This window comes from Dipodomys merriami, unplaced genomic scaffold, assembly GCF_024711535.1.
Source record: "Dipodomys merriami isolate MVZ:Mamm:240054 unplaced genomic scaffold, mDipMer1.0.p SCAF_70, whole genome shotgun sequence".
Classification (NCBI taxonomy): Eukaryota; Metazoa; Chordata; class Mammalia; order Rodentia; family Heteromyidae; genus Dipodomys; species Dipodomys merriami.
In genome coordinates this window covers 6,546,568-6,569,794 of record NW_027206291.1, presented here as the reverse complement: position 1 = coordinate 6,569,794, position 23,227 = coordinate 6,546,568, and the positions used below count along the sequence as shown (strand labels likewise).

Below are 23,227 nucleotides of genomic sequence, written 5' to 3'. Positions count from 1 at the left end.
CAGGCCCTTAGTTTAAGCCCTACAACCGACAAAAAAAAAAAGTTGTAGTTAACTGCAGTGCTTCCTAGTTACCATCATCCCAGGAGCAGGTCAGTCCACAGAAGAACTGTAAACTTTAACCTGTAGCTAATCTATCCCCCAAACTTTTCCGTGTTTTCTGGCCCCAATGCCTGTCTTGGTTTCTTCACTCACCATCATCAGTTTCCTGTCCATTGGGCCTCTAGAATGCCTTGTTGACCCTGCATCTCCCAATGAAGTGAGTAGTGTGCTCTAAACAAAACACTTGCATGTTAAAGATGGCTGGCACCTGAAGCCACTCCACCTGGTCAGGAAATCTGACCTTGTTAACTATAGGTGGGAGGGTCAGCATGTGATCTTTACATTCCTGCTCCACTGAAGGTGGAGATGGATGGGCATCAGCCATTTTAAGGCTCTATACACGAATTTTGACTCGGAAACAACCATTGCTAATTAGTTGGTAGTTTAAGAAGTTGGAACTTTACTTGAGAGGTAGGAGCAGGCATAATCAGCATGAAAGTGGCTAATTGTAATGCATATGAAGTAGGGTATCCTATAATAATATGTTGCATATTCAGAGTGAGGCCTTTAGTCTGTGCTCAAAGTCCTCCATGGATGTTAATTAACCTAGTGCTTCATGAAGCCATGATATTTGCGTTACCAATTGTCACTCTCTTCCTGGACAGAATTGTGAGTAGTTGTGGAGGAGCTCTTCTAGTGTGCAGAGTCCCAGATTTTGGAGTACCAGAGCCTGGGTGGACTGGCAGGCCACTAGAGACTTCTGGATCTATATACTCATATAGGAGACATACTGCTCCCTCCTTTAGCCATCAGTGGCCCTGGCTGGCACTTGGGAGCTGTTGTTGACCCTATGCTCCCAGCAGCTGTGAGAAGTGACAGCAGCAGCAACAGCATCTGTGAATGTTGAAACTCCTAGATGGGTGTTAGATGCTGAGACTCCCAACTCCTACACCCATTCATGTTACAGCTGCTAGGCTCCTTGCCCCTAATAAGCAGCTGGTGTTCTATAGCCTCTAGGTCTACAATGGCTAGGACACTGGATTTCTAAGATTTGGCAGCTTCCGGGAACTCTTCGTTAAATGGGGTCCACAATTTTCCATCTCCAGCTATTCCACAGCCTTCTACCTTGTTTTCAAGCTCAGCTCTTTAGTGTCTCTCACCTTTCTTCTGTCCCTTGTCTTTGCTGCCTCTGTTCCCAGTTGTTCCTGGCCCAACCTCCGTCAGCCTCCTCACTGCTGTTTGTGTTCTACTTCCACTTTCATCTTAGTTACCAGTTCACACTGCCCTACTAATTATAAGGAAAAGTTGGGCTGGGGGCAAAGTCCAAGTGATAAAGTGCTTGTTTAGCATGTGTAAGGTCCTAGGTTCAATATTTGGTGCTTCAAGAAAAAGAGCAAAGCAAAGGAAAAAGGAAAGTAGATAAAAAGGAGGCAAGAGCTGGGCACTGGTAGCTTATATGGCTAATCCTAGCTACTCAGGAGGCTGAGATCTGAGGATCATAGTTTTAAGCCAGCTGGGCAGGAAAGTACATGAGACTCTTTATCTCCAATTAAACACCAAAAAATTGTGAGTAGAGCTGTGGCTCAAGTGTAGAGCATTAGCATTGATGACAAAAGCTCAGAGAGAGTGCCTAGGCCCTGAGTTGAAGCCCCAGGACCATGTGATTTTTGTTTTTTGTTTATGTTGTCAGTTGTGGGGCTTGAACTCTGGGCCTGGGTGCTGTCCCTCAGCTCTTCAGCTCAAGATTAGTGCCCTACCACTTGAGCACAATGCCCACTTCTGGCCTTTTCTGTGCATGTGGTGCTGAGGAATCAAATCCAGGGCTTCATGTGTGCAGAGCAAGCACTCTCCCACTGAGCCACCTTCCCAGCCCTACATTGTGACCTTTTAAGCCATCTCAGGACTGCCAGGAAGGCTTCACTGCCAGATGAGGTCCTCACAATAGAAAGTCACCTACTTGCCTGACACCTGGCATGTCTTTTTTTTTTTTTTTTTGAGGTCGTGGGGCTTGAACTCTGGGCCTGAGCACTGTCCCTCAGCTCTTCAGCTCAAAGCTACTTCTCTACCACTTGAGCTACAGCACCACTTCCGGTTTTTCTGGTGATTTATTGGAGATAAGAGTTTCATGGATTTTCCTGCCTGGGCTGGGTTTGAACCATGATCCTCAGATCTCAGCCTCCTGAGTAGCTAGGATTACAGGTGTGAGCTACCGGTGCCCAGCTAATATTCATTATTTCTTCTTCTTCTTCTTCTTCTTCTTCTTCTTCTTCTTCTTCTTCTTCTTCTTCTTTTTCTTCTTCTTCTTCTTCTTCTTCTTCTCCTCCTCCTCCTCCTCCTCCTCCTCCTCCTCCTCCTCCTCCTCCTCCTCCTCCTCCTCCTCCTCCTCCTCTTCTTCTTCTTCTTCTTCTTCTTCCCAACTAATATTCATTATTTCTTCTCCTCCTCCTCCTCCTCCTCCTCCTCCTCCTCCTCCTCCTCCTCCTCCTCCTCCTCCTCCTCCTCCTCCTCCTCCTCTTCTTCTTCTTCTTCTTCTTCTTCTTCTTCTTCGGCTTGAACTCTGAGCCTGGGCACTGTCTTAAGCTTCTTGTGCTCAAGATTATACTGTACCACTTGAGCCACAGCACCACTTCCAGCTCTTTCCGTGTATGTGGTACTAAGGAATCAAACCCAGGGCTTCATGCATGTGAGGCAAACACTCTACCACTAAGTCACATTCCCAGCCCGTGGCAAGGGTGTTTGCATCAACCACAACACAGTCCTTCATGCAAGTAAGGACTTTGTACTAATCACAAGCCTCCTGCTGGACTACCAGACCCCTCTGATCTGAGTGAACATGGCAGGTAGGGTTCCCTACAGCTTGCAATAGCAAACCATGCAGAATAAGCCATGTGAAAGTCATTGCCAGGACCGTGTATCCTGGATCTTGGAGTTATGTTTCTGCAAGTTGCAGTGTAGCCTCCTCAAGGTGTCCACAAAGTGTTCGTATCAGCCAGTGCTGACTGAGGTGGCCCAGCCAGCTGCCAGAGTGGTTGCTTGGTGGATAGTTGTTCCTTCCTAGGCACCAGGAAAGGGTCTGAACAGCTACCAGTTCATGAGTTGAATTGTCCTGGCCCCCAACGTCTTAGCTTATTAGGACACCCCCCCCCCAAAAAAAATGATGTTTATAATGAAAGCCTATCACCATTATGAACATTGCTGTAAGTGCTCTACTTTGAAAATTCCTAGCATAAGTGTGTCGTTTTATCTCTCATTTGGATAGACTCACGTCCAGCCTGTCTCCTCCCAGGGTCCTCTGGCCTGGCTCCTAGGTTGGACATCAGGTGAGGAAGCCACTGCTTTCCCTGGAGAAACACTGGGAATCCAGGCATAGAGAGCACTGGTAGACAAGCAGCAGGAGTCTCCATCCCTCCTTGGGTGTCCAGTACATTTTTTGCACACACACCACCTGCTTTCCCTGCCCTCTGTAGTGTAAGGCTCCCAACTCCGGCGTGCATACAGGCTCTCAAGGGCACATCTATACCTGGGCCCCTTTCTCTTGTGTGTGCACTTTGGAACTCCTCTATGCACCAACACATGTGTATGTCAAGGACATATGTGAGCACATGTGTGTGCGCGTATACTCTTCACACAGCAATATGCACAAACATGATTTCCTCTTTCACATGTACACACAGGCAGGAACACATGTGGCTTGCACTCTAAATGCATGCACACACAGGTGTGCAGAGAGCAAGCTCTCAGTGCACATATACGTGCACACATGTAGAGGTGTGCACACGCTCATAGAAGTGAACACAGCAGGACGACACGTGTGCACACGTGGAGGTGTGCACACCGAAGCATGCACATGCACGCAGAGGAACACACACACCGGTGCTTGTACAAGCGCGCGAGCACGCACCAGCAGGCACAGAACACGGGTGCTGAAGCCTGGACACCGCTCCTGGAGCAGGCGCGCAGGCGCAGGCCCCTCCCCTGCCCCAGGGCGGGCAGCCCCGGCGGGAGGAACGAGCCGGGTCCAGGGAGAGGGGGAGGGGCAGGGGGTGGGGGAGAGGGGAGGAGGAGGGCCGCGAAGGCGCGAAAAGGAGCGCAGGCGCGCTGCGCAGAGCGGGCCCGCCGCCGCCCACGTCACCGCGCCGCGTACACGTCACGCCGGCCCGACGCTCGGCCCAGGGTGAGCCCGCGTCCCGGCGCCGCTGGCCCAGGGCAGGGACCGCCAGGGCCAGACCTCCGGGCTGGGCCCCGCGCCCGACGCCTGGCCGCCAGCGCCCCGCGCGCCCAGCACGGCCGCCCGGCAGCCAGGTGCGGCGGGGCCGGGCGGGAGGGCGCGGGCTGGGCACGCGGGGCGCCCCGGCCCCGTTCCCGCCTCGGCCCCGTTCCCGCGTCCGGCCCTTTCCCCTCCACCCCCACCCCCGCCGCGCGGCGAGTCTGGGCCTCGGCCTCCTCCACCCGGGCGCAGGGGGCCCGGAGGGTCTCCTGGCCTTCGCGGCGCCCGCGCGGGGTTGGCCGGTCGGGCCTAGTGACAGGTGGGGGCGGCGAGGCCCCGGGTCCCCGCGGACGCCTGCGCGGGAGCCTGCGCGGCTGCGCGGGGCTCGGGCGGAGCCCGGCGGGGGCCCTGGGGCCCGGTGAGGGCCTGGTGCCGGTGGGCGCCCCGAGCCCCGGTGAGGGCCGCGCGTCCCGTGAGGGCCTCGTGTGCGGTGGGGGCCCCGCGCCCCGGAGAGGGCCGCGCGCGCCCGGTGAGGGCCCCACACCCGGTGAGGGCCCCGTGCCTGGCGAGGGCCGAGCGTCCCGTGAGGGCCTCGTGCGCGGTGGGGGCCCCGTGCCCCGGTGAGGGCCGCGCGCGCCCGGTGAGGGCCTCGTGCGCGGTGGGGGCTCCATTCTCCTGTGAGGGCCGCGCGCCCCGTTGAGGGTCCCGTTGCCCAGTGGGCGCCCCGTGCACGGTGGGCGCCCCGGTGGGGGCCTCGTGCCCCTGTGAGGGCCCCGTTGCCCAGTGGGCGCTCCGTGCGCGGTGGGCGCCCTGGTGAGGGCCCCGTTGCCCGGTGGGCGCCCCATGCGCGGTGGGCGCCCTGCCCCAGTGGGGACTCCGTGCCCTCACTGGGGCCCTGTTTCCAGTGGGGTGAACCTTGTCCCCCGCGTCCCCGCTGGGTGCGGGGCTGCGTTTCCATGTGGAGAGGGGAAGGGGATCTTCCTGGCCAGCTGCGCTGTCAGGGTCGGGCTGGGGGGGAGGGGGCGGCGGCTGCCTGGAGGCTGCTCCAGTTCCTCAGACATTTCCTTTGAGATGCAATGAAGGTCCAACTTCTTTATCATATTTACTCATTAGTTGTCTTTCCCTTTTTAACAGAAAAATCCATTTTCTTCTGAGGAGGGTGCACAGTATTGCCTTGGGTTCCTGGACCTGATAACATGGCAAAAGATGTAAGTATGTTTGCCTCAAGCTGCACACCGGCTTGAACATCACTCTTAATAGCTTTCTGCCTTTCAGGATGACAAACGTGTGAACTACAGGGTGTTTATTTTGAGAATTTTTAAAGGAAGGCGGCAGGATACAGTGCCTCACCTCTGTACCAATGTTCTTGGTAAGGGAGACCTTGACAGCAGGTTGTGTGCTTGGGTAGTGCTACTTGGACTCCTAAATTCTTTCGAGTCTATACTAACATTATAGTTTGGAGACATTCTCTGACTAAGGGAATGGGGCAGAGCTTAGCATTTTCTAGGGGGCTTCTGCACAGGAAGCTGCTTGGCATGGCTGGCCCAGAGTAAACACTGCACTTGCCTTGGGTCATCTGTGGAATAATCATTCAGCTTCCATGGATCAAATACCCACTTCATCTTCAGCACATTTTTTCAGAAAGGTGACATTTGGTGATTCATAAGCCATAAATGTTAGTTAGCATAGCTTTGTATTTGTCATGAGGCTATTTAATATTCTGAATGATTTTTTAAAGTGGTATGAAGAGACTGGCTTTTATGTATATCTGTTGTTGTTGCTTGGGCAATTCTTCATAGTATACCTTTAGATCCTGTAAACATCACCTGTGTCCTTTAGCATTTCTTAGGATGTGTTCTGTCACAGACATGGCAAAAAAGAAGCTTTTTTGCTCATTTATTTACTATATAGGACTGCCATCAGCCAAAGTGCAGTGAGGCTTGGTAAGCCTGTGTTCAGGTTGAGGAGTAACAAGTGTGGAAGCTTTTCTACAGCCTCAAAGGCTGTAGGCTTTCAGGGGAGCCATGCTGAATGGCCCACACACATTCAGTGCCTTCCTCTTGTTCAGCTCTGGACCTGCTTTTGGAAGACACGTAGCTTGTAGGGGAACTTAGTGTCTTTAAGCTATAGTCTTAGTCTGTGTGTGAATGGTAAGTTGACTTGTCATCTTCAGTTGTGTTGATGGGTAACCATGCTGCCTCTTGTGTATGTGCCTTAAAGATGAGAGCTATGTGGCAACATTCCCAATAGGCTGCTAGGTTTGGGACAGTCTTTCACCGGGGTTGCTCATGCCATGCCTCTGTAGGGTAGGTAGTTCCAGGACATATTGTACTTTTAGTGACTAAACACTTAGGTCCCTTACTGATGTGGTTCTTCTGTTTTGTTTTCTTGGTGTTCTATGGAGAGAGACCCATGGACATGACTGGCACGGGGTCAGGCTCTGTTGTCTGACCAGAGGAGGACTGAACACCCCTCCAGTACAATCACCATGAGGCCAGCTGATGCCCCTGGTGCTGACTTCAGGTCATCCATTATGGTGTGAGAGGGGAACGGATTGTGGGGGGAACAGGGTCTGCAGGCTGAGAATCAGCCAGGCTTTTCAGGCTGGAAGAAGTCAGAGTGTTTGCATGGACTGGAAGCTGAGGTTGTAGACAGTCAAGTATTGGCCATTTTGTAGCCGACCAGGTGGTAACGTGTGGGGTGTGACATTTAGGGTTTTTTTGTTTTTGTTTTGGTGTTGGTCCTCGGGCTTGACCTCAGGGCCCTGTCCCTGAATTTTTGTGCTCAAAGCTTCAAAGCTAGTGCTTTACCACTTGATCTACAGCTTCACTTCTGGCATTTTGAGGTTAATTGGAGACAAGAGTCTCTCAGACTTTTGTTGCCCTGGTTGGCTTTGAACCGTGATCCTCAGATCTAGGAGTAGCTAGGGTCACAGGTGTGACATTTGAGGTTTAGAGGATTCACAACTAGTGCTGCAGGAGGACATGAAGGAGCTATGGAGTGTTTCTTAGCAGTAGTTCATCAGATAAAATCTAACTGGTTGGGGCTGGGAAGGTGGCTCAGTGGTAGAGTGCTTGCCTTGCATGCATGGGTTCGATTCCTCAGCACCACATAAGCAGAAAAAGCCAGAAGTGGCACTGTGGCTCAAGTGGTAGAGTACTAGCCTTGAGGTAAAGAGCTGAGGGACAGTGCCCAGGCCCAGAGTTCAGGTCCCATGACGGACCAAAAAAAAAAAATCTAACTGGTTGAGTGGGGTGCCATCGGCTAGGGTTCCGTAGGACACTGAGCATGTGGGAAGAGTTAAGTTTGGGGCCACGTGGAAGAGAACAAGCATGGAGATGATGAAATGCCTTGAAGATCATGATGAGACATTGAGGGGAATGGCTGAGATGCTTGTTTTCTCAGTGGTGGTCCAGGCAGACCTGTAGGTGTGGATAGGCAGGGCAGTCCTTGTTCATAGTGTGTGAGCAGATGAGGCCTTGGTAACGGTTACATGCTATAGGGAGTGGAGAAACCTTGGGAAACAGGATATGAAGTTCCTCTGTCAAGTTCAGTGCCGGCGTATATATTGCCCATGAAGTTGTGATCCTGGTTGCTCCAGCTGAGAAGTCCCATATTCTTAGACTTGGCCAGCATTGGAGCAGGTTTGTAAGTGGAAAGGGAGGTAGATGCTCCTGTCATAAAAAGTCCTTGGAAAACTTGTGCTGGACTGTGGAAAACACTGACTAGGGTCCTGTATCACTCCCCCCAAGTTCCATGTGCAGGGTATGTGAGTCAGAATGTGGCCAGTCCTCCTTACCTACAAGTACTGCACCTTCAGATTCAGCCAACTTCCGATAAAAAAAATTCTGTTGGCACTGAGCATACACAGGCCGTTGCCTGCCATGACTCCTGGATAGTGCAGGGTAGCAGCTACTTATGGAGCATTTGTGTTGAATTAGGTATTCTAAGTCATCCAGACATACCTCAGATCTGTGGAGAAGCTGAGTGGCTGGGTGTGGTGGCATATACCTGTAATCCCAGGACTTGGAAGTTTGGATAGGAGAACTGAGAGTACATAGCCCATAGCTTTATTCCCATAGGGAACAGATTAGGCTCAGTATAATTAGACATCTGGATTTTGACATCTAGTAGAGGCTCTCAAACCTAAACCCCTCAGTTAACTGGGATCAAATGCATGCTCTGAGTGCAAGAGTCTTGTCATTAGGTCGGCTATCTGACTGGTTAGTGTACTGTGGCTGGTAAGGTAGTGCCCAACATCCATTACCCTTGGCTTTTTTTTGTTGTTTTTATTGTTTTTGGACCGTCATTGGGCTTGAACTCTGGGTCCCTGCGCTCTTCAGCTCAAGGCGAGTGCTCTACTGCTTGAGCCACAGCGCCACTTCTGATTTTCTATTGGTTTATTGGAGATAGTCTCATGGACTTTCCTGCCTGGGCTGGCTTTGAACCGAGATCCTCAGATCTCAGCCTCCTGAGTAGCTAGGATTACAGGTGTGAGCCACCGGCGCCCAGCATAACCCTTGGCTTTGAGAGCTGCTCAGTGCTGTCAGTTTGTTTCCTGGTGGTTTATGAAAACATCTCCCTAAGCTATATTTGAGAGCTGAAGACTAAGTACCACTCAGCTGTTCAGTGGCACTGCCTAAGGCCCAGTTCATTACCAGCTCAGATTAGTGATGAAGAACCAAACAATGCTTCCCAGACCTAGATGTGGCATTCAGGGCTAGAGAAAACTCATCATGACAGTCCCTCCCTACAGAAATTGGTGTGTGGTGGGAATGGATGCTTCTTTACCTTGAGGGTGATTGAAGGGCAGGATGGTAGGCTCAGCCCTTGAATGGAGCACTGTCTACCAGCTTTGTGGGCCAGCGTATCTGTCCACAGGGAATGAAGGTAGAGAAAGTTAAGGCACTGTTAAAAGCCAGAAAATTTCAGTTTAATCAGAAGTACCGGCCCTGAAACAGGCTGCAAGGAGGCATGTCTTAGGGGCCAGGCTGGACATAGCAAAGTAGTCCTGGATTCAAGGTTCAGCTAGGTGTCCCTTCACTCCAGGCACCTTCTCTTCCACATAGCAGTGGCTATTTGATGCTGCCTATCGTGACTCCTGACCCTGCATGGGGCCTGGACCATGCTGTCTGCAGTCAGATTGCTGGCTAGCCAGATAGACTCCTGTGAGCCCAGAGGGCTTCCATACTGCATGTTTGTAAGTTGTGTGGGGTCTGGTCTAACACTCTTCTGTCAGGCCAAGGTGATGTGGGACCTGAATGAAGAGTCATGCTCTTTTCCTCCATGGTGCTTGAACTGTGCATGCAAACACAGGGTTCTTTGTGCGAACCCTGTGTTTGCATGCTTCAGTTCCACATGCAGTGTTTGGTTGACACCGGTGTCTCTCCTGGGGTCTGATGACCCTGGTGACAGTGATGCTTGTGCGCTGGATACTTTGGTCTCCTGCCACATTGTGGCACTTGGAATCTAGGAAATTAGATTAAATACTGTGAGGTGATGCTAGGAGATGGGCAGATGCCTGGGCAGGCTGGACTTGGCTTTTTCCCCTTCCCTTCTGGGGCATCTGCTGGGGTGTTCCACTTAGGCCCCTACTGTGTCATTCTGTGGAGAAGTCCAGTCACCACCAGGCTTCTCTGTCGTAATCCCTCTCTGTGATCCATTTAGTAGAAGTTCCACAGGAGGAATTTAGGTCCAGGTAATATTTCTTCTCATTGTTAAAGTATTCTTAGTTGTTGGATTTTTTTTTTTTAAGGAAGAATATGAAATTGTCCCTAGTTGAGTTCTCTGTGAGCAATTGGGATTTGATCTGTTCCTGTTCAGTTAGTACTTTGCAAAGATGTGCCCTGTCTGATCTGTGCCACCATGCACCGCCAGGATTTTCCTGCCAGCCATTTTTTCCTGACATGATTTTAACAGCTGTAGGTTTAGTCAACATGCTTGGAAATTGTAGACTTGGACTTGCTGAGGAGGTAGGAAATAAACATGACACAGAGCTAGACCCTTTATTTTAGATCCAGACCAGCAGTACACCCTTGGATATGGAATGAAAGCTGATTCTTGGGAAATGGGTCCATCCATTCCAGTTTTTTACATGAACCATCCCAGAATATCGAGTTCTGACTTTGGTAGAATAGGTGAAGAATGAAAGATGTATAGAAACCATGTGTGCAACCATCTAGATTGTATTCCTAGCCTCTTACTAACGACTAGAGCTGGCACAAAATGGTGTAGACAGCAAATAGGGCTGGTTAGACTACGAGATGCAGGTTGTCAGGAGAGGCCATCAGCACTAGTGTGAGAGGGGTGGGTTCCCCTGGGGACTGAATGTGCACATGGGTCCCTATGCTGAGGAGTCCAGTGGTTTCCTGATCAGTCTTAAGTTTGCACAAATCTATGACAACTTTTAGGCTGAATCCTTGGAGGTGTGCTCATTCATGTGTGTTCGCAGTATGTACATGTTTGCATGTGTGTACATCCACATGCTGTGTCTTTGAGATTCATTGTCAGATTCTTTCTAGAAGGATTGTGCCAGCTTGTCCTTACATCCATCTGATTATAGAAGAGTATCCCCTGTAACTTTTCATTCCCAACATGCTCATGGTAACTATTTAAAACCTATAAAACTTTTTCAGTTTGAAAGGTTAAACTTCTTGTTTTAGTTTGTGGTTTTTTTTTTGGTCAGTCATGGAGCTTGAACTCTGGGCCTGTGCGCTGTCCCTCAGCTCTTCATCTCTAGGCTAGTGCTCCACCACTTGAGCCACAGTGCCACTTCCTGTTGTCTGTTAGTTTATTGGAGATAAGAGTTTCATGGCTGGGCTGGGAAGGTGGCTCAGTGGTAGAGCACTTGCCTTGCATGCATGAGGCCCTGAGTTCGATTCCTCAGCACCACATAAGCAAAAAGACAAAAGCTGGAAGTGGCGCTGTGGCTCAAGTGGTAGAGCGCTAGACTTGAGCTGAAGAGCTGAGGGACAGCGCCTAGCCCAGAGTTCAGGCCCCACGACCAGACCCAGAAAAAAAAGTTTCATGGCTTTTCCTGCCCAGGCTGGCTTTGAACCACAATCCTTAGATCTTAGCCTCCTGAGTAGCTAGGATTACAGGCCACCAGCACCCGGCTAGTTTGTGTTTTTAAGATTTGGGGAATATTCTCCTTTGAAGGTATTTCTTTGTGGATTGAACTTATCATTTTTCTTTATTTCCTGCTAATTTGTATATACTTGTTTTTCTAATTGCCTAAGGAGAATATGTTTTGAATTTTATCATTAAAGAGATGTTTTCAATAAGGTGATTTTTTTTTCCTCCCTCAATTGGCTAATTAGTATAGGTTCCTTTCTTCTTTTTTTTTTTAAATTCAGTGACCCAAGTTGTTCTGTTCTTGGACTCTGGTAAAAATTACAGCATAGTTGAAGACCTTCTTAAGCTGTTGTGCAAGAGTTACTTCCTGTGCTTAAAACTTCATGTTTTGGAGTATTTCATGTAGGTCCATTTATTTGCCTCTTAGAAGATATCTTCCTTTTTAACCCTGGTGTTGACCCCAGGGCCTTGTGCTCACTATACCTGTGATCTACCTCTGAGCAATACCCCTGGCCCTTAGGGTTTGAATTAACATGGCTATGCCACTGTTGAGTCCACCCAGGTCACACTTTGCAAGGAAGAAGGTGAAGCAAGAGATCCTCAGTTATAGTTGAGCCTCTGCATGTGTCTTCAAGGCTGTTTGGGGCTAATCTACAAACTTGCACCTGTCATTCACTAATCTGCTGGCTCTTTGACTAATCCAGTTATTCATGAAGATGATTATTACTGAAGTTAGAAATCTGGCACTCATTCTTTAGCTTGGTGTTTATCACCTTGTTTGTGACAGCACACAGCATAAAAAAAAAACCTTTGCTTACCCCCATTCCTGCCTGTTGGTCCTGGGTAATGTGATTCTTGGCAGACCCTTCATTCTGTATCCTGAGCAGGAGAGGTATCCCCTAAGCAGACAGGGTGTAGTACCTTCAGGGGGCTTTGAAGCTAGCGTTGTACTCTTCGGGCAGTGTTTTCGGTAGATAAACTCAGCATTTGCTTTAGGAAAGTGATGAGTCATGACAGTCAGCCATCATGTTCTGGGTCAGTCTTATCACTGTCAAGAACGCCAAGTTCCAGGCTGGTGGAAACTCATTTTTTTTTGTCAGTCATGGGGCTTGAACTCTGGGCCTGAGCTCTGTCCAGCTCTTCAGCTCAAGGCTAGCTAGCGTTGAGCCACAGTGCCACTTCCGGTTTTCTGGTTTTATTGGAGATAAGAGTTTCACGGCTTTTCCTGCCCAAGCTGGCTTTGAACCATGATCCTCAGATCTCAGCCTCTTGAATAGCTAGGATTTCAGGTGTGAGCCATTGGCTCCCAGCTTAGAGATTTTTTTTTAGCCTTGGTGGAGTTTATTCTCAGGTATTTTGATTGTTTTCCAGGCTATTATGAGTGGAATTGTTTTCCTGATTCAGTCTGTTCATCTTTTACTATTATGTCCTCCTACATTGCTGAAAGTATAGATCTGTAGGTTGTTTGTGGGACTCCTTCAAGTATAGGATTATATTGTCTGCAAATAGGTATAGTTTGACTTCTTTCCCTATTTTCCTTTTATTTTTCTTACCTTATTGCACTGGCTAGGACTTCAGTACTGTATTGAATAAGAATGGCATGGCTGTGTCCCACATGTTCTGATAGGTTGTGCTTTCTTTTTCATTAGTTTAGGAATATCTTTGCTTGCTTGTTTGTTTGTTTGGTGATCCTGGGGTCTGAACGCAGGGTCCTGTGCTTGCTAATAGGTGTTCTATTTGAGCCATGGTCTTGTTTCTTAACAATACACTGTTCAGTTTCTATATATTTTAAAGTTAATAAGAAGTTATTTCAGTTTGCTTGTATTATTTTATTGAGTAGGTTATGCCTTCAATTTGTTCCTTCTCTACTCATTTGATGGTTTCTCAGTAAGTCTTGCACAATCACTAACTCATTTCTTAGTGACTTTTAAATGTCTTTGATAGATTGATGCAACTTCTCTATCTTTAATCCCTGATGCTCTGTTGTCAATTTATGATCTTTTAGCCAGGCTTTAAATTTTTTTTTAAATTATTATTATAAGGGTGATATACAGGGGTGTTGCAGTTACGTAAGTCAGGTAAAGAGTACATTTCTTGTTGGACAGAGTCACTTTCTTTGTTCTCTCCTAGTTTTTCCCTCCATCTCCACCCACAAGTTGTATAGTTCATTTTTAACATTGTGTCTAGTGATTACCACTGCTGTATTTGTTCATCCTTTGTCCCTTCATTTCTATGCCTCCCCTTACACTCCCAAAGACAGAAAAATGAACAAGACAATAAGAAAAGAAAACAAAAGCAGCAAATAAGAAAAAGCCCTCTTGGGGCTGGGAAGGTGGCTCAGTGGTAGAGCACTTGCCTTGCATGCATGAGGCCCTGGGTTCGATTCCTCAGCACCACATAAGTGGAAAAAAAAAGCCAGAAGTGGTGCTATGGCTCAAGTGGTAGAGTGCTAGCCTTGAGCTGAAGAGCTGAGGGACAGCACCCAGGCCCTATATGATCAGAGGTACAAAGGCGTTGTGCATTTGTGTTCCTCCTCAAAAGAATGTCCTTTATTCTTACTATGTGTGAATTACCTGGAGTCCTGTAGACTTTATCACATATTTTATATCTAGCTTCCACATATGAGAGAAAACATGTGCCGTTTGTATCTCTGAGCTTGGCTTACCTCACTTAACATGATTTCTTCTAGGTCCATCCATTTCCCTGCAAATGACATAATATTATTATGGGTAGATACCACCTTTTTTTTTTCTTTTTTTTTTTTTGATGCTAGTCCTACAATGTGAACTTGGGGCCTGGGCACGGTCCCTGAGCTTCTTTTGCTCAGCTTCTTTTGCTCAAGGCTAGCATTCTACCACTTGAGGCAGAGCACCACTTTTGGCTTTTTCTGTTTATGTGGTACTGAGGAATCAAACCCAGGGCTTCATGCATGCTAGGCAAGCACTCTACCACTCTACCACATTCTCAGCCCAGGTACCACATTTTTTGGATCCACTCATCCATTGTGGGCATCTGAGCTGTTTCCATAGCTTTGTCAGCCAGGCTTTTTTTGGGGGTGGGGGGTAAGGGGGAAGTTCTAGTGCTTGAATGCAGGACCTGGGCATTGTTCCTGAGCTGCTTTTGCTCAAGGCTAGCACTCTACCACTTGAGGCACAGCACCACTTCCGGCTTTTTCTGTGTGTGGTACTAAGGAATTGAAGCACTCTACTACTAAGCCACATTTCTAGACCCTAGGCAGGCTTTTGATTGATTTATTTGGGCTATTGAGTTCATTTTCAGGATCCTAATATTATTTTTTTCAACAAGATTTCTGTCTTTATTGAATGTTTTTTTTCTTTTTTTGTGCTGGTCCTGGGACTTGAACTCAGGGCCTAGGTGCTTGCCCCTAAGCTTTTTTTTTTAGCTGAAGGCAAGCACTCTACCACTTGAGTCACAGTTCCACTTCTGGCTATTCTCCTAGTAATTGGAGATAAGAGTCTCATGATCTTTCCTGCCTGGCTTTGAACCGAGATCCTCAGATCTCAGCCTCTTGAGTAGCTAAGATTATAGACCAGTGCCTGGCTTGAATTTCTCTTTCATATCTTCCATTGTTTTATTTCATTCAGGTATTTGTTTGAATTTTGAGCTCAGTCATGTGTTTGTCTCTCCTTTCAATTTATGTTGTATGTGTGTGTGTGTGTGTGTGCACATGCACGTATATGTGTATGTATATGTGTATTATATGCACCCTCAATTTTATTAATCACTGTCTTTGTTTTTGAATTCCTTGTTTGAAATTTCTTCCTCTTCACTATATGTTAATTCCTTTATCATGTAGTTGTTGGTTTTTGTTTTTTGTTTTTTTTTTTGTCGGTCGTGGGGCTTGAACTCTGGGCCTGGGCGCTGTCCCTCAGCTCTTCAGCTCAAGGCGAGCGCTCTACCACTTGAGCTACAGCGCCACTTCCGGTTTTCTGGTGGTTTTATTGGAGATAGGAGTCTCATGGTCTTTCCTGCCCGGGCTGGCTTTGAACCTCGATCCTCAGATCTCAGCCTCCTGAGTAGCTAGGATTACAGGCGTGAGCCACCAGCGCCCAGCAGTTGTTGGTTTTTTTGAGGGAGACAAGTTGTATTTATATATTTTGTGATTCGTTTTTTCCGTTGTGAACTTTTAGGTGGAGGTTTTAGTCTCCTGTGTCTTCTTAGTTGGTGATTTCTCAGAAATCATTTAAAATTGGGTAGTAGCTGTGTTGTAGTATAGTTTTCCTGTTATAGCCGTCCCTCGCTATATTGTGGTTCACGTATTATGGCTTCACTATATTTCAGGTTTTTAAAAAAAATACGCAAATAAGCTGGGCACCGGTGGCTCACACCTGTAATCCTAGCTACTCAGGAGGCTGAGATCTGAGGATCACCGTTTAAAGCCAGCCCAGGCAGGAAAGTCCATGAGACTCTTATCTCTAATAAACCACTAGAAAACTGGAAGTGATGCTGTGGTTCAACTGGTAGAGTGCTCGCCTTGAGCTGAAGAATGCAGGGACAGTGCCCAAGCCCAGAGTTCAAGCCCCATGACCAACCAAAAAAAAAAAAAAAGCGCAAATAGTGATCCCTCAACTATGGTAGGTGCTATGTTCTAGAGAGAACCCCCCTCCCCCATACGTGAACATTCGTGAAGTAGCATTATATAGTTGTCCCTCGCCATTATTACTATTATTATTATTACTACTCTGATTTTCGCCTATCATAGGGGTCTCGCTTGCCATAGGTGAGGAATGACTGCGCTCAACTGCAGACAGATGACCCAGGAGTCAAAAATTCCATTTTGGTGCTCAACACACTGCATATCTCTTCTCTGTGGGCTGTCACACTTGATAACCCACACTTGTTTTGCATGTAGTCTCTAATCAAGACCAGTCACCACTTGCTCCAGCATCTGTGAGTGTAGAAGCAAAGTGTTCTAGTTAACCAGGTATATGGTATAGAGGGAATCAAAGGCGACAGCTAAGTTTAGTAGAGGTTAATGAGAACATGGAGTTAGACAAGTAGAAAAGATCTGGTTAATGTGTTTGGGGAGTGTGGGAGGAGGAAGAGAAATTAAAAAAAATTAACAGATTAAACACATGTAGACATAAACACACACAATAAAGGATGCTACAAGAGCCTACTTATAGGCAAGGAGTATTAGTAAACGATTATTAGTGGTGGAGAAATAGAGATAGAGGGCAGTTTGAATTGTAGATACAAGCAAAGTACAAATGGAAAAGGTGGTAGAAAAGAAACCTGACATAGGATTAAACACTGAAAGCCAGGTGTGGCTGAGAACTGACTGTAGGGAAAAGGGAGGGAAAAGCAGAATTAAAAGGCACATAAAGCCAAATACCAGTGGCTCATACTCCTAGCTACTTGGGAGCTAAGATCTGGGATTACAGTTCAAAGCTAGCCTGAGCAGTAAAGTCCATGACTCTCATCTCCAATTAACCACCAAAAAGCTGAAAGTGCACCTGTGGCTCAAGTGGCAGAGTACTAGCCTTGAGCAAAAGATAGTGCCCAGACCCTGAGTTCATATTCACCAGCACATACAAAAAGGAAGTAAGTACAACATTGGCCATATCCATTATTTAAAAAGTCAGTATTGGGGCTGAGAAGGTGGTTCATTGGTAGAGCATTTGCCTTGCATGCATGAGGCCCTGGGTTCGATTCCTCAGCACCACATAAGCAGAAAAAAAAAGCCAGAAGTGGCGCTGTGGCTCAAGTGGTAGAGCGCTCGCCTTGAGCTGAAGAGCTGAGGGACGGCGCCCAGGCCCAGAGTTCAGGCCCCACGACCGGACCCCCCCCCAAAAAAAAAAGTCAGTATTTACCATCAAAACAAATAAAAAACAAATTAACCGTTTTCAGCTGCTCTCATGCCTCCCCCTTCTGTGAAGCCATAGGCCATGAGTATCACCTGATTTGGACAGACTGATGATCAGGCTCTCACCCAAGGAGTCAGCCTGTGGAGCTATGGGGGCAGGCCCACCCATTTGTGGTTTCCCAGGGGTTAAACTTCTCTGAAGTGCCCTGTTTCCCACTCCTCAACCTTCTACTCAAACTTCATGTCCAGGCATCCTGAGACTCCTTAAGCAGTGATAGTTCTTACTCTCCGGCCTCTAGAATAACTGTCTGATAATAAGTACTCTCCTACTAAGGGGAAGGACAGAATGCCTTTCTTTATCAAGGCTGGCTTTCTGCCCATGCGCTTAGATGAAGGCTTGGGTTGGGGGGAGGCAGGTTTTTTCTACACCTATATTAGTCTTGCCATGGCTGTCTATGCCTCTCCCCCAGGGAGCTGGTGGTTTGCTTGGAACTCAGTGCTTTTCTTCTGTTGACTTGGTTTCTCTGGTTTTCTGCCTTCCTGCCATCTTTGTGGTTTTCTGGTTTTCTTTTTCTCTTGAGAATTAAGTCTCTTCTGTGTTATTAGAATCTTCTCATTCAAGGAGTGAAAATGGTGTATGCTTCTAATCCACTGTCTTAGCCACCCCTCAGCTGTAGTTTGGGGGTAACCCTCTGATATGTGTTCAGACATGCACATGTTTTTATACAGTTCTCCCCTCCCCTCTCTCCCCTTTTCTCTCCTCCCTCCTCTCCACTTTCTTCCCCTTTTCTCTCATCCCCTCCCCTCCCTTGCCTTTGGATTGAATCCAGGGCCTTCCACATGCTAGATGAGTGCTCTACTACTTGAGCTGCATTCCCAACCTCTTTGTGTATATTTTATTTGGAGATAAGGAGATAGTCTCACTTTCCCCAGGCTGACCTTAAATTCTCAGTCCTTCTAATTTAGCCTCCCAAGTAGCTGGGATTACAGATGTGCACGCCATGCCCCAATTTATGTTACAGTTTTATGTAAATCAGCTCATATTCTGTTCCTTGCTATCTTGCTCAAAATCAATAAATATGAATATGTGTACTTAAAATATATATTTTTGAACTCAGGGCCAGGGCACTGTCCTTGAGACTCTCTGTGCTCAAGGCTAGAGCTCTACCACTTGAGCCACAGCACCACTTCTAGCTTTTTCTGTTTATGTGATACTGAGGAATTGAACCAAGGGCTTCATGTATGTTGGGCAAGCACGCTGCTGCTAAGCCAGCCACATTCCCAACCCTTAAAAATATTTTTTTGAGGCAGTTTTTTTTTTCCATTTCTGGGGCTTCAACTCAGGGCCTGGGCGCTGTCCCTTGAGCTTTTGCTCAAGGCTAGCAACACTGCAGCCCAAGCCACAGTGCCACTTTTGGCTTTTTCTGTTTATGTGGTACTAAGGAATAGAACCCAGGGTTTCATAAGTACTTGGCAAGCACACCACTAAGCCACATTCCCATCCCTGAGGCAGATTTTTGCTATATAGCTCAAGCCTTGATGCTTGAAATTGTCTCCTAAGTGCTAATATTCCAGGTGAGTCCCACCTCAACTGGCTATATGTTTTTTTCCCTTTGGTAGTAGCTGGGAATGTGGCTTTATGGGACACAGATGGTGTTTAAGAGGACAGTAACAGGTGCTCCTTGAGCCTAGAGTGCTGGCTGGCAGTCTTCTCTGCCCCTCTTGGGCCTGGCCCTGTCCTGTTTAGTTGATTGCAGGTCCTTTCTCAGCTGTTTTTGAACCAGGAACTGTGATTCCTGCCCTAATAGGAATTCTCTTGTCATGTTGGAGAAGCAGACAATAGAAGTCAGTGGAAGTTGTGGACTGGAAACTCGGAAGGAAAGTTGTATAGACAGGGCAGGAGCAGTGGTAGAGGATGTTTGCTTGCTACTCTGAACCCTTGATGTAGACTCACCTGCCTCCCTCTACTAGCAAGGGCTTCTCATAGTCTCTGTAGCACCTAAGCTGAGTAGTTTGGGGGAGTTAGCTGAGAGCTGTGGCATGACGTGGGTGGTGCTTTGTCCTACTGCATCCATTTGCTTAGGTGTTTGCACTTGTCTGTGTTATCAATGACACAGTTACAGAGCTGTGACCATGGTCATCATTTATTTATGAAAGGATGATGGTGACCAGACCCCTTCTGGAGATTGGAAAAATAAGTTCCCTGATTCTCATTTTTTGGTAGGGTTGGCCATTGTGGTGTAAGGTGCTCTGAGAACAAGGTTTTACTGTGTTGCTGCTTAGCTGCTTTAGTGCATGAGTTGAAAGAACATCAACTAACTGTTAAAGACTTTTGAATACAGTTTTTCTGAGGAAAGTCAAGGTTGCCTGCTGCTCACCAAATACTCCATCTCCAACGTAGCTGATACTTCTTACTAGAGAGGCCCTGACTGCAACCAGGTGGGCACAGAGGTGGGCCTTGGGCAAGGCTGGTCCAGCAGACTGTGTGTGCCCTCTTGAGTGACTTGGACATTTGGGATAGATGTGCCATCGTTCAGGGATTCCCCCTGCCCTGCCAGCACTTTTCAGCCATGGGATGTGCTCTGTCACTGCAGACACCAGGTCAGCACTGCATGCATCCCAGATATTGCTCCGTCACTGTAGACACCGGGTCAGCACTGCATCCCAGGCACTGCTCCATCACTGTGGACACCAGATTGGCACTTGGATGTAGTTGGAGAAGTTCATGGATGAGAGTGTTATTGAGGTGGAGCTGTGGGCCATTCTTCCTAAGGAACAAAAGCCAGGACTTCCTTAGATGGCTCTGCTGGTGTCCCATTCTAGGAAGGAAAGTAGCTATAGCAGGACTGTGGGTCCACTTTCAGGAGTGGATGATGATTGGCACAAATTAGGCTTGGCCTGTGCAGTGGCTGCTACACACTGTAGTACAGTTATAGGATTCCTGTAGTTGATCACATGTTGGAGTTGAAGCTTGAGCATAGTTGCCTGTTCTTCCTGGCTTTTGCTGTCTTTACCATTGTCACACAACAGTGAAGTTTCATTAGAATGTCCATCTCCCTCTTCACTTACCCTCCTGTGGGATCACCTCAAAGCTGTTGATAGGAAAGTGAGCTTGCCCAGGAGAGAAACCTTCTGCTAAGGCTTTCTGTGAAGCCAGTCCCTTGCCAGGGACAGGTTCCTTCAGCATGCTCAATGGCCCCCAACACAGAGCTTCATTGTAGAGGCACCGTTGGAACGCTGGCTCACCTTTGCAGCAAACCTCCACTATCCTATGATTCTGTGGATGAGGGCTAACAGCAGGAGCTGACTGGGGACTGGCTGTCTGGATCTTGGCTTCTACTGGCTGTGGTGTGGATCTTCTTTCTCCCTGTGAACTGCTTGAGCATCCTTACATCAATGTGTGGCTTCTCAGAGAACCAGGGGACGTGGAAGGTCATGAGGATACAAGCTACTAATGTCACCCTCGCACACCAGACTCTGGTGTTGTGGAGCTCAGTTTAGTTAGCGAGGCGAGTGTGATGCGGATGTTTCACTTTGAGGTTCCTTTTACCAGGGACACTACTCGATCACAAGGGCTCTTCCCTGTGTCCTCATGTAATGAGTCTTGGCACTTGGTTCGGGGGAGCAGTTGCCTATCAAGGTTACAGGCCAGTACTAGCCTCTAGAGTATTGGCTTATTGAAAATCTCCCATGCTCTTCTTCATATTATTTGTGAACAAGAATACTCTAGTGGTTTTGTTTTCTAATTTCCTTTATGGAAAGGAAGGCTTGCATTTCCTTTGTGATTTTGTCATTTGTGGTGTTATGAAAGACCTGACACTGTGGGGTAAGCATGGTAGGCTGATAGTCACCTCAGCCCACCACTGGGCTTCCTGGCAGGTCAGACTTCCTATCTGCTAGATCTTGTAAATGACTGAGCCAGGTGCCAGTGGCTCAAGCCTATAATCCTAGCTATTCGGGAGGTTGAGAGCTGAGGATTGCTGCTCAAAGCTAGCTTGGGCAGGAAAGTCCACAAGAATTTTATCTCCAGTGAAGCACAAAAAAAGCCAGAAATGGAGCTGTGGCACAAGTGGTAGAGTTTGTAGCCTGAGTAAACAGGCTAAACATAAAGGCTGGTGTTTATTTTACTGATTTGCTCAGTAGAATAGACCTGTTTTACAGTCAGTATAGCCTGAAAATTACTCCTTGAAGCCAGTGCTTCTCGGCTGGGGGCAAATTTGCAGCATCTGGAGATAATTTTGTTTGTCCCCGCTGGGCAGGTTGGGAGAAGATGGACTGGCATGTGGTAGCAGAACTGGAGGTGCTACTAAAGGTTCTGCAGTCCAGGACAAAAATTCCAGACCGTAGTGCCAGCTGCTCAATGTCTGTGTGGCAAAAGAGGGAGACCCTGTAAGATACAAGTGAACATCGAGTCTCTAGCAGGCCCAGGATCTTAGGTTTTAAGATGACAGTAAGTTGCTCTGTTAGCTTCTTTTGGAATGCAAGTGATTGACATTCGAGGAGCACAAATAAGAGGAGTTTACTCTCTGGCAGACAGTTTGTAAATATGTCTTGAGCTATAGATGAGAAGGTCCTGTTGGGTCTGGCTATTACCTATTCTCTTCCCTTGATTTTGGTTTGTTTCCCAGTCTCCCTGGACTTTTTACAGCACCAAGTTGAGGATTGTAGAGAAAGCATGTCTCCTTCCCTCTCATACTCTGACAAGGGCCCTGCTGTCTACTCCTGGCTGGTGAGCTTCTGGGTACCTGTGCCAGAAGCAAGCACCAGAGATGAAGAATGGGGACATGCGCACGTCAGTAGGATGGTACCTGTGATCATAGAGACTCTGGACTTAGGATCTGTGGCATGGGTTGCTGCTGGGATACTGGATTTATTCCTGTTGTGGCTGGGCTGACCTCAAGACAGGACAGAAGCAGAGGAACTTCCTGGCCGCTGTCTCTGAGGGCCAGACAGTTTCTCCTTTAGGAAGCCACCTGCATTCTTGCTAGAGCACCTGTGTAACTGCATGTCAGAAGCTGGCTTAGTGGTTGGTAGTTTAATGGGACCTGAACATGAGTACAGCGCTGTGGTCGTCTTACTGGTGGGCCTGAGTTCCATCCATGCAGGACTCTAGAGTGGGACCTAAACATGAATACAGGCTATGGTCTCCACATTGGCTGGGCCTGAGGAAACAGATGCTGTTTTGCACCCCAATCCACAGAAAAACATTGTGACAACAGTAAATGGGCTCTGCCTCTTCTTCACTCTTTTCTTGCACTGCAACACTGTTAGTGCAGTGGTCAAGGGAAGCACTAAATCAGAACAGAGCAATAGCTTCTGGTGGAGTTGCATGGTGGGACTATTGGTAGTGGAGTGGTCATGCTCTGCAGAAACCAGAGGATGCAGCAGGCGCTGTCCAGGGGCAGCTGCCTATCCAGTGTGAGTGTCCCTCTTCAGAACAAGAGTACCTGAGGGTAGGAGGCAGGGAGCAGTGGGCCAGGCATGCCACATGCTGTGATAGGAGCCTCCCTCCCTCCCAGACTCATGGCCCAGGGCCATTGGCTTTTTCTCTCAGGAGGGAGCTAAGGAGAGCATTATGTCTTCCAACATTATCCAGACCCTGTTTAAGCCATTTGACCGAGGCTCTTGGCCATATGCATTGGACTCATGGCTTTATCCTATCCACTGGGATTTTTGGCCTTGCCAGCTGCCTCTTTGATGACCAACCTAGTGTGTGTGTTCTTGCTTCCAGCCTCAACCTGACCTCATCACAGCCTTGCTTCAAACTTCTATTTATTACTCTCCTGCATTTCTTGCCAGGCCTTAACTGGCCTTCCCAGCCCCCTGTACCCAGCAGGCTTTCCTAGGCATAATTTCATGGCCTTGTGCTCACAGCTTGACCCCATTAGGGTCAATGCTTTAGCTTGACCTTGCTTCACACCCCCGGTTTCCCTGTGAGACATGGTTCTCTTCACTCAGTGTCCTGACTCTTCTGCTCTGGCCTCATCTACTCTCTTTGCCCACCTGGGCTTGTCCTCAAGGCCTTGCCCAAAAAGCTTAAATCCCCACAAAACTTAATGGGTCTTCCACTGGCCCCATCA

At 47.9% G+C, this 23,227-nt stretch overlaps 2 protein-coding genes across 6 annotated transcripts in view; one reads left to right on the top strand and one right to left on the bottom strand.

Moving 5' to 3' along the window:
• Positions 1–4,167: 4,167 nt before the first annotated feature.
• Positions 4,168–5,091, bottom strand: LOC138817612 (basic proline-rich protein-like). The gene has a single exon (XM_070008074.1). It carries the CDS (start codon positions 5,089–5,091, stop codon positions 4,168–4,170), a length of 924 nt encoding a protein of 307 aa, XP_069864175.1.
• The window catches only part of LOC138817618 (transcription factor Dp-1), a 47,441-nt gene continuing 28,396 nt past the window's right edge, over positions 4,183–23,227 (top strand). For 3 of the 5 annotated variants that reach the window (XR_011368904.1, XR_011368905.1, XM_070008083.1), the window contains exons 1-2: positions 4,220–4,341; positions 5,381–5,454. Coding sequence is in view for 3 of the 5 variants with exons in the window: in XM_070008083.1 (XP_069864184.1) it covers positions 5,443–5,454 (12 nt within the window). In the remaining 2 variants the exon portion in view is untranslated. The other 2 variants (XM_070008084.1, XM_070008086.1) reach the window with 2 other exon arrangements.

Excerpts from the sequence above, each read along its gene's own strand:
- LOC138817612 (XM_070008074.1), bottom strand. The coding sequence starts at position 5,091 with ATGGGGCGCCCACCGGGCAACGGGGCCCTCACCAGGGCGCCCACCGCG.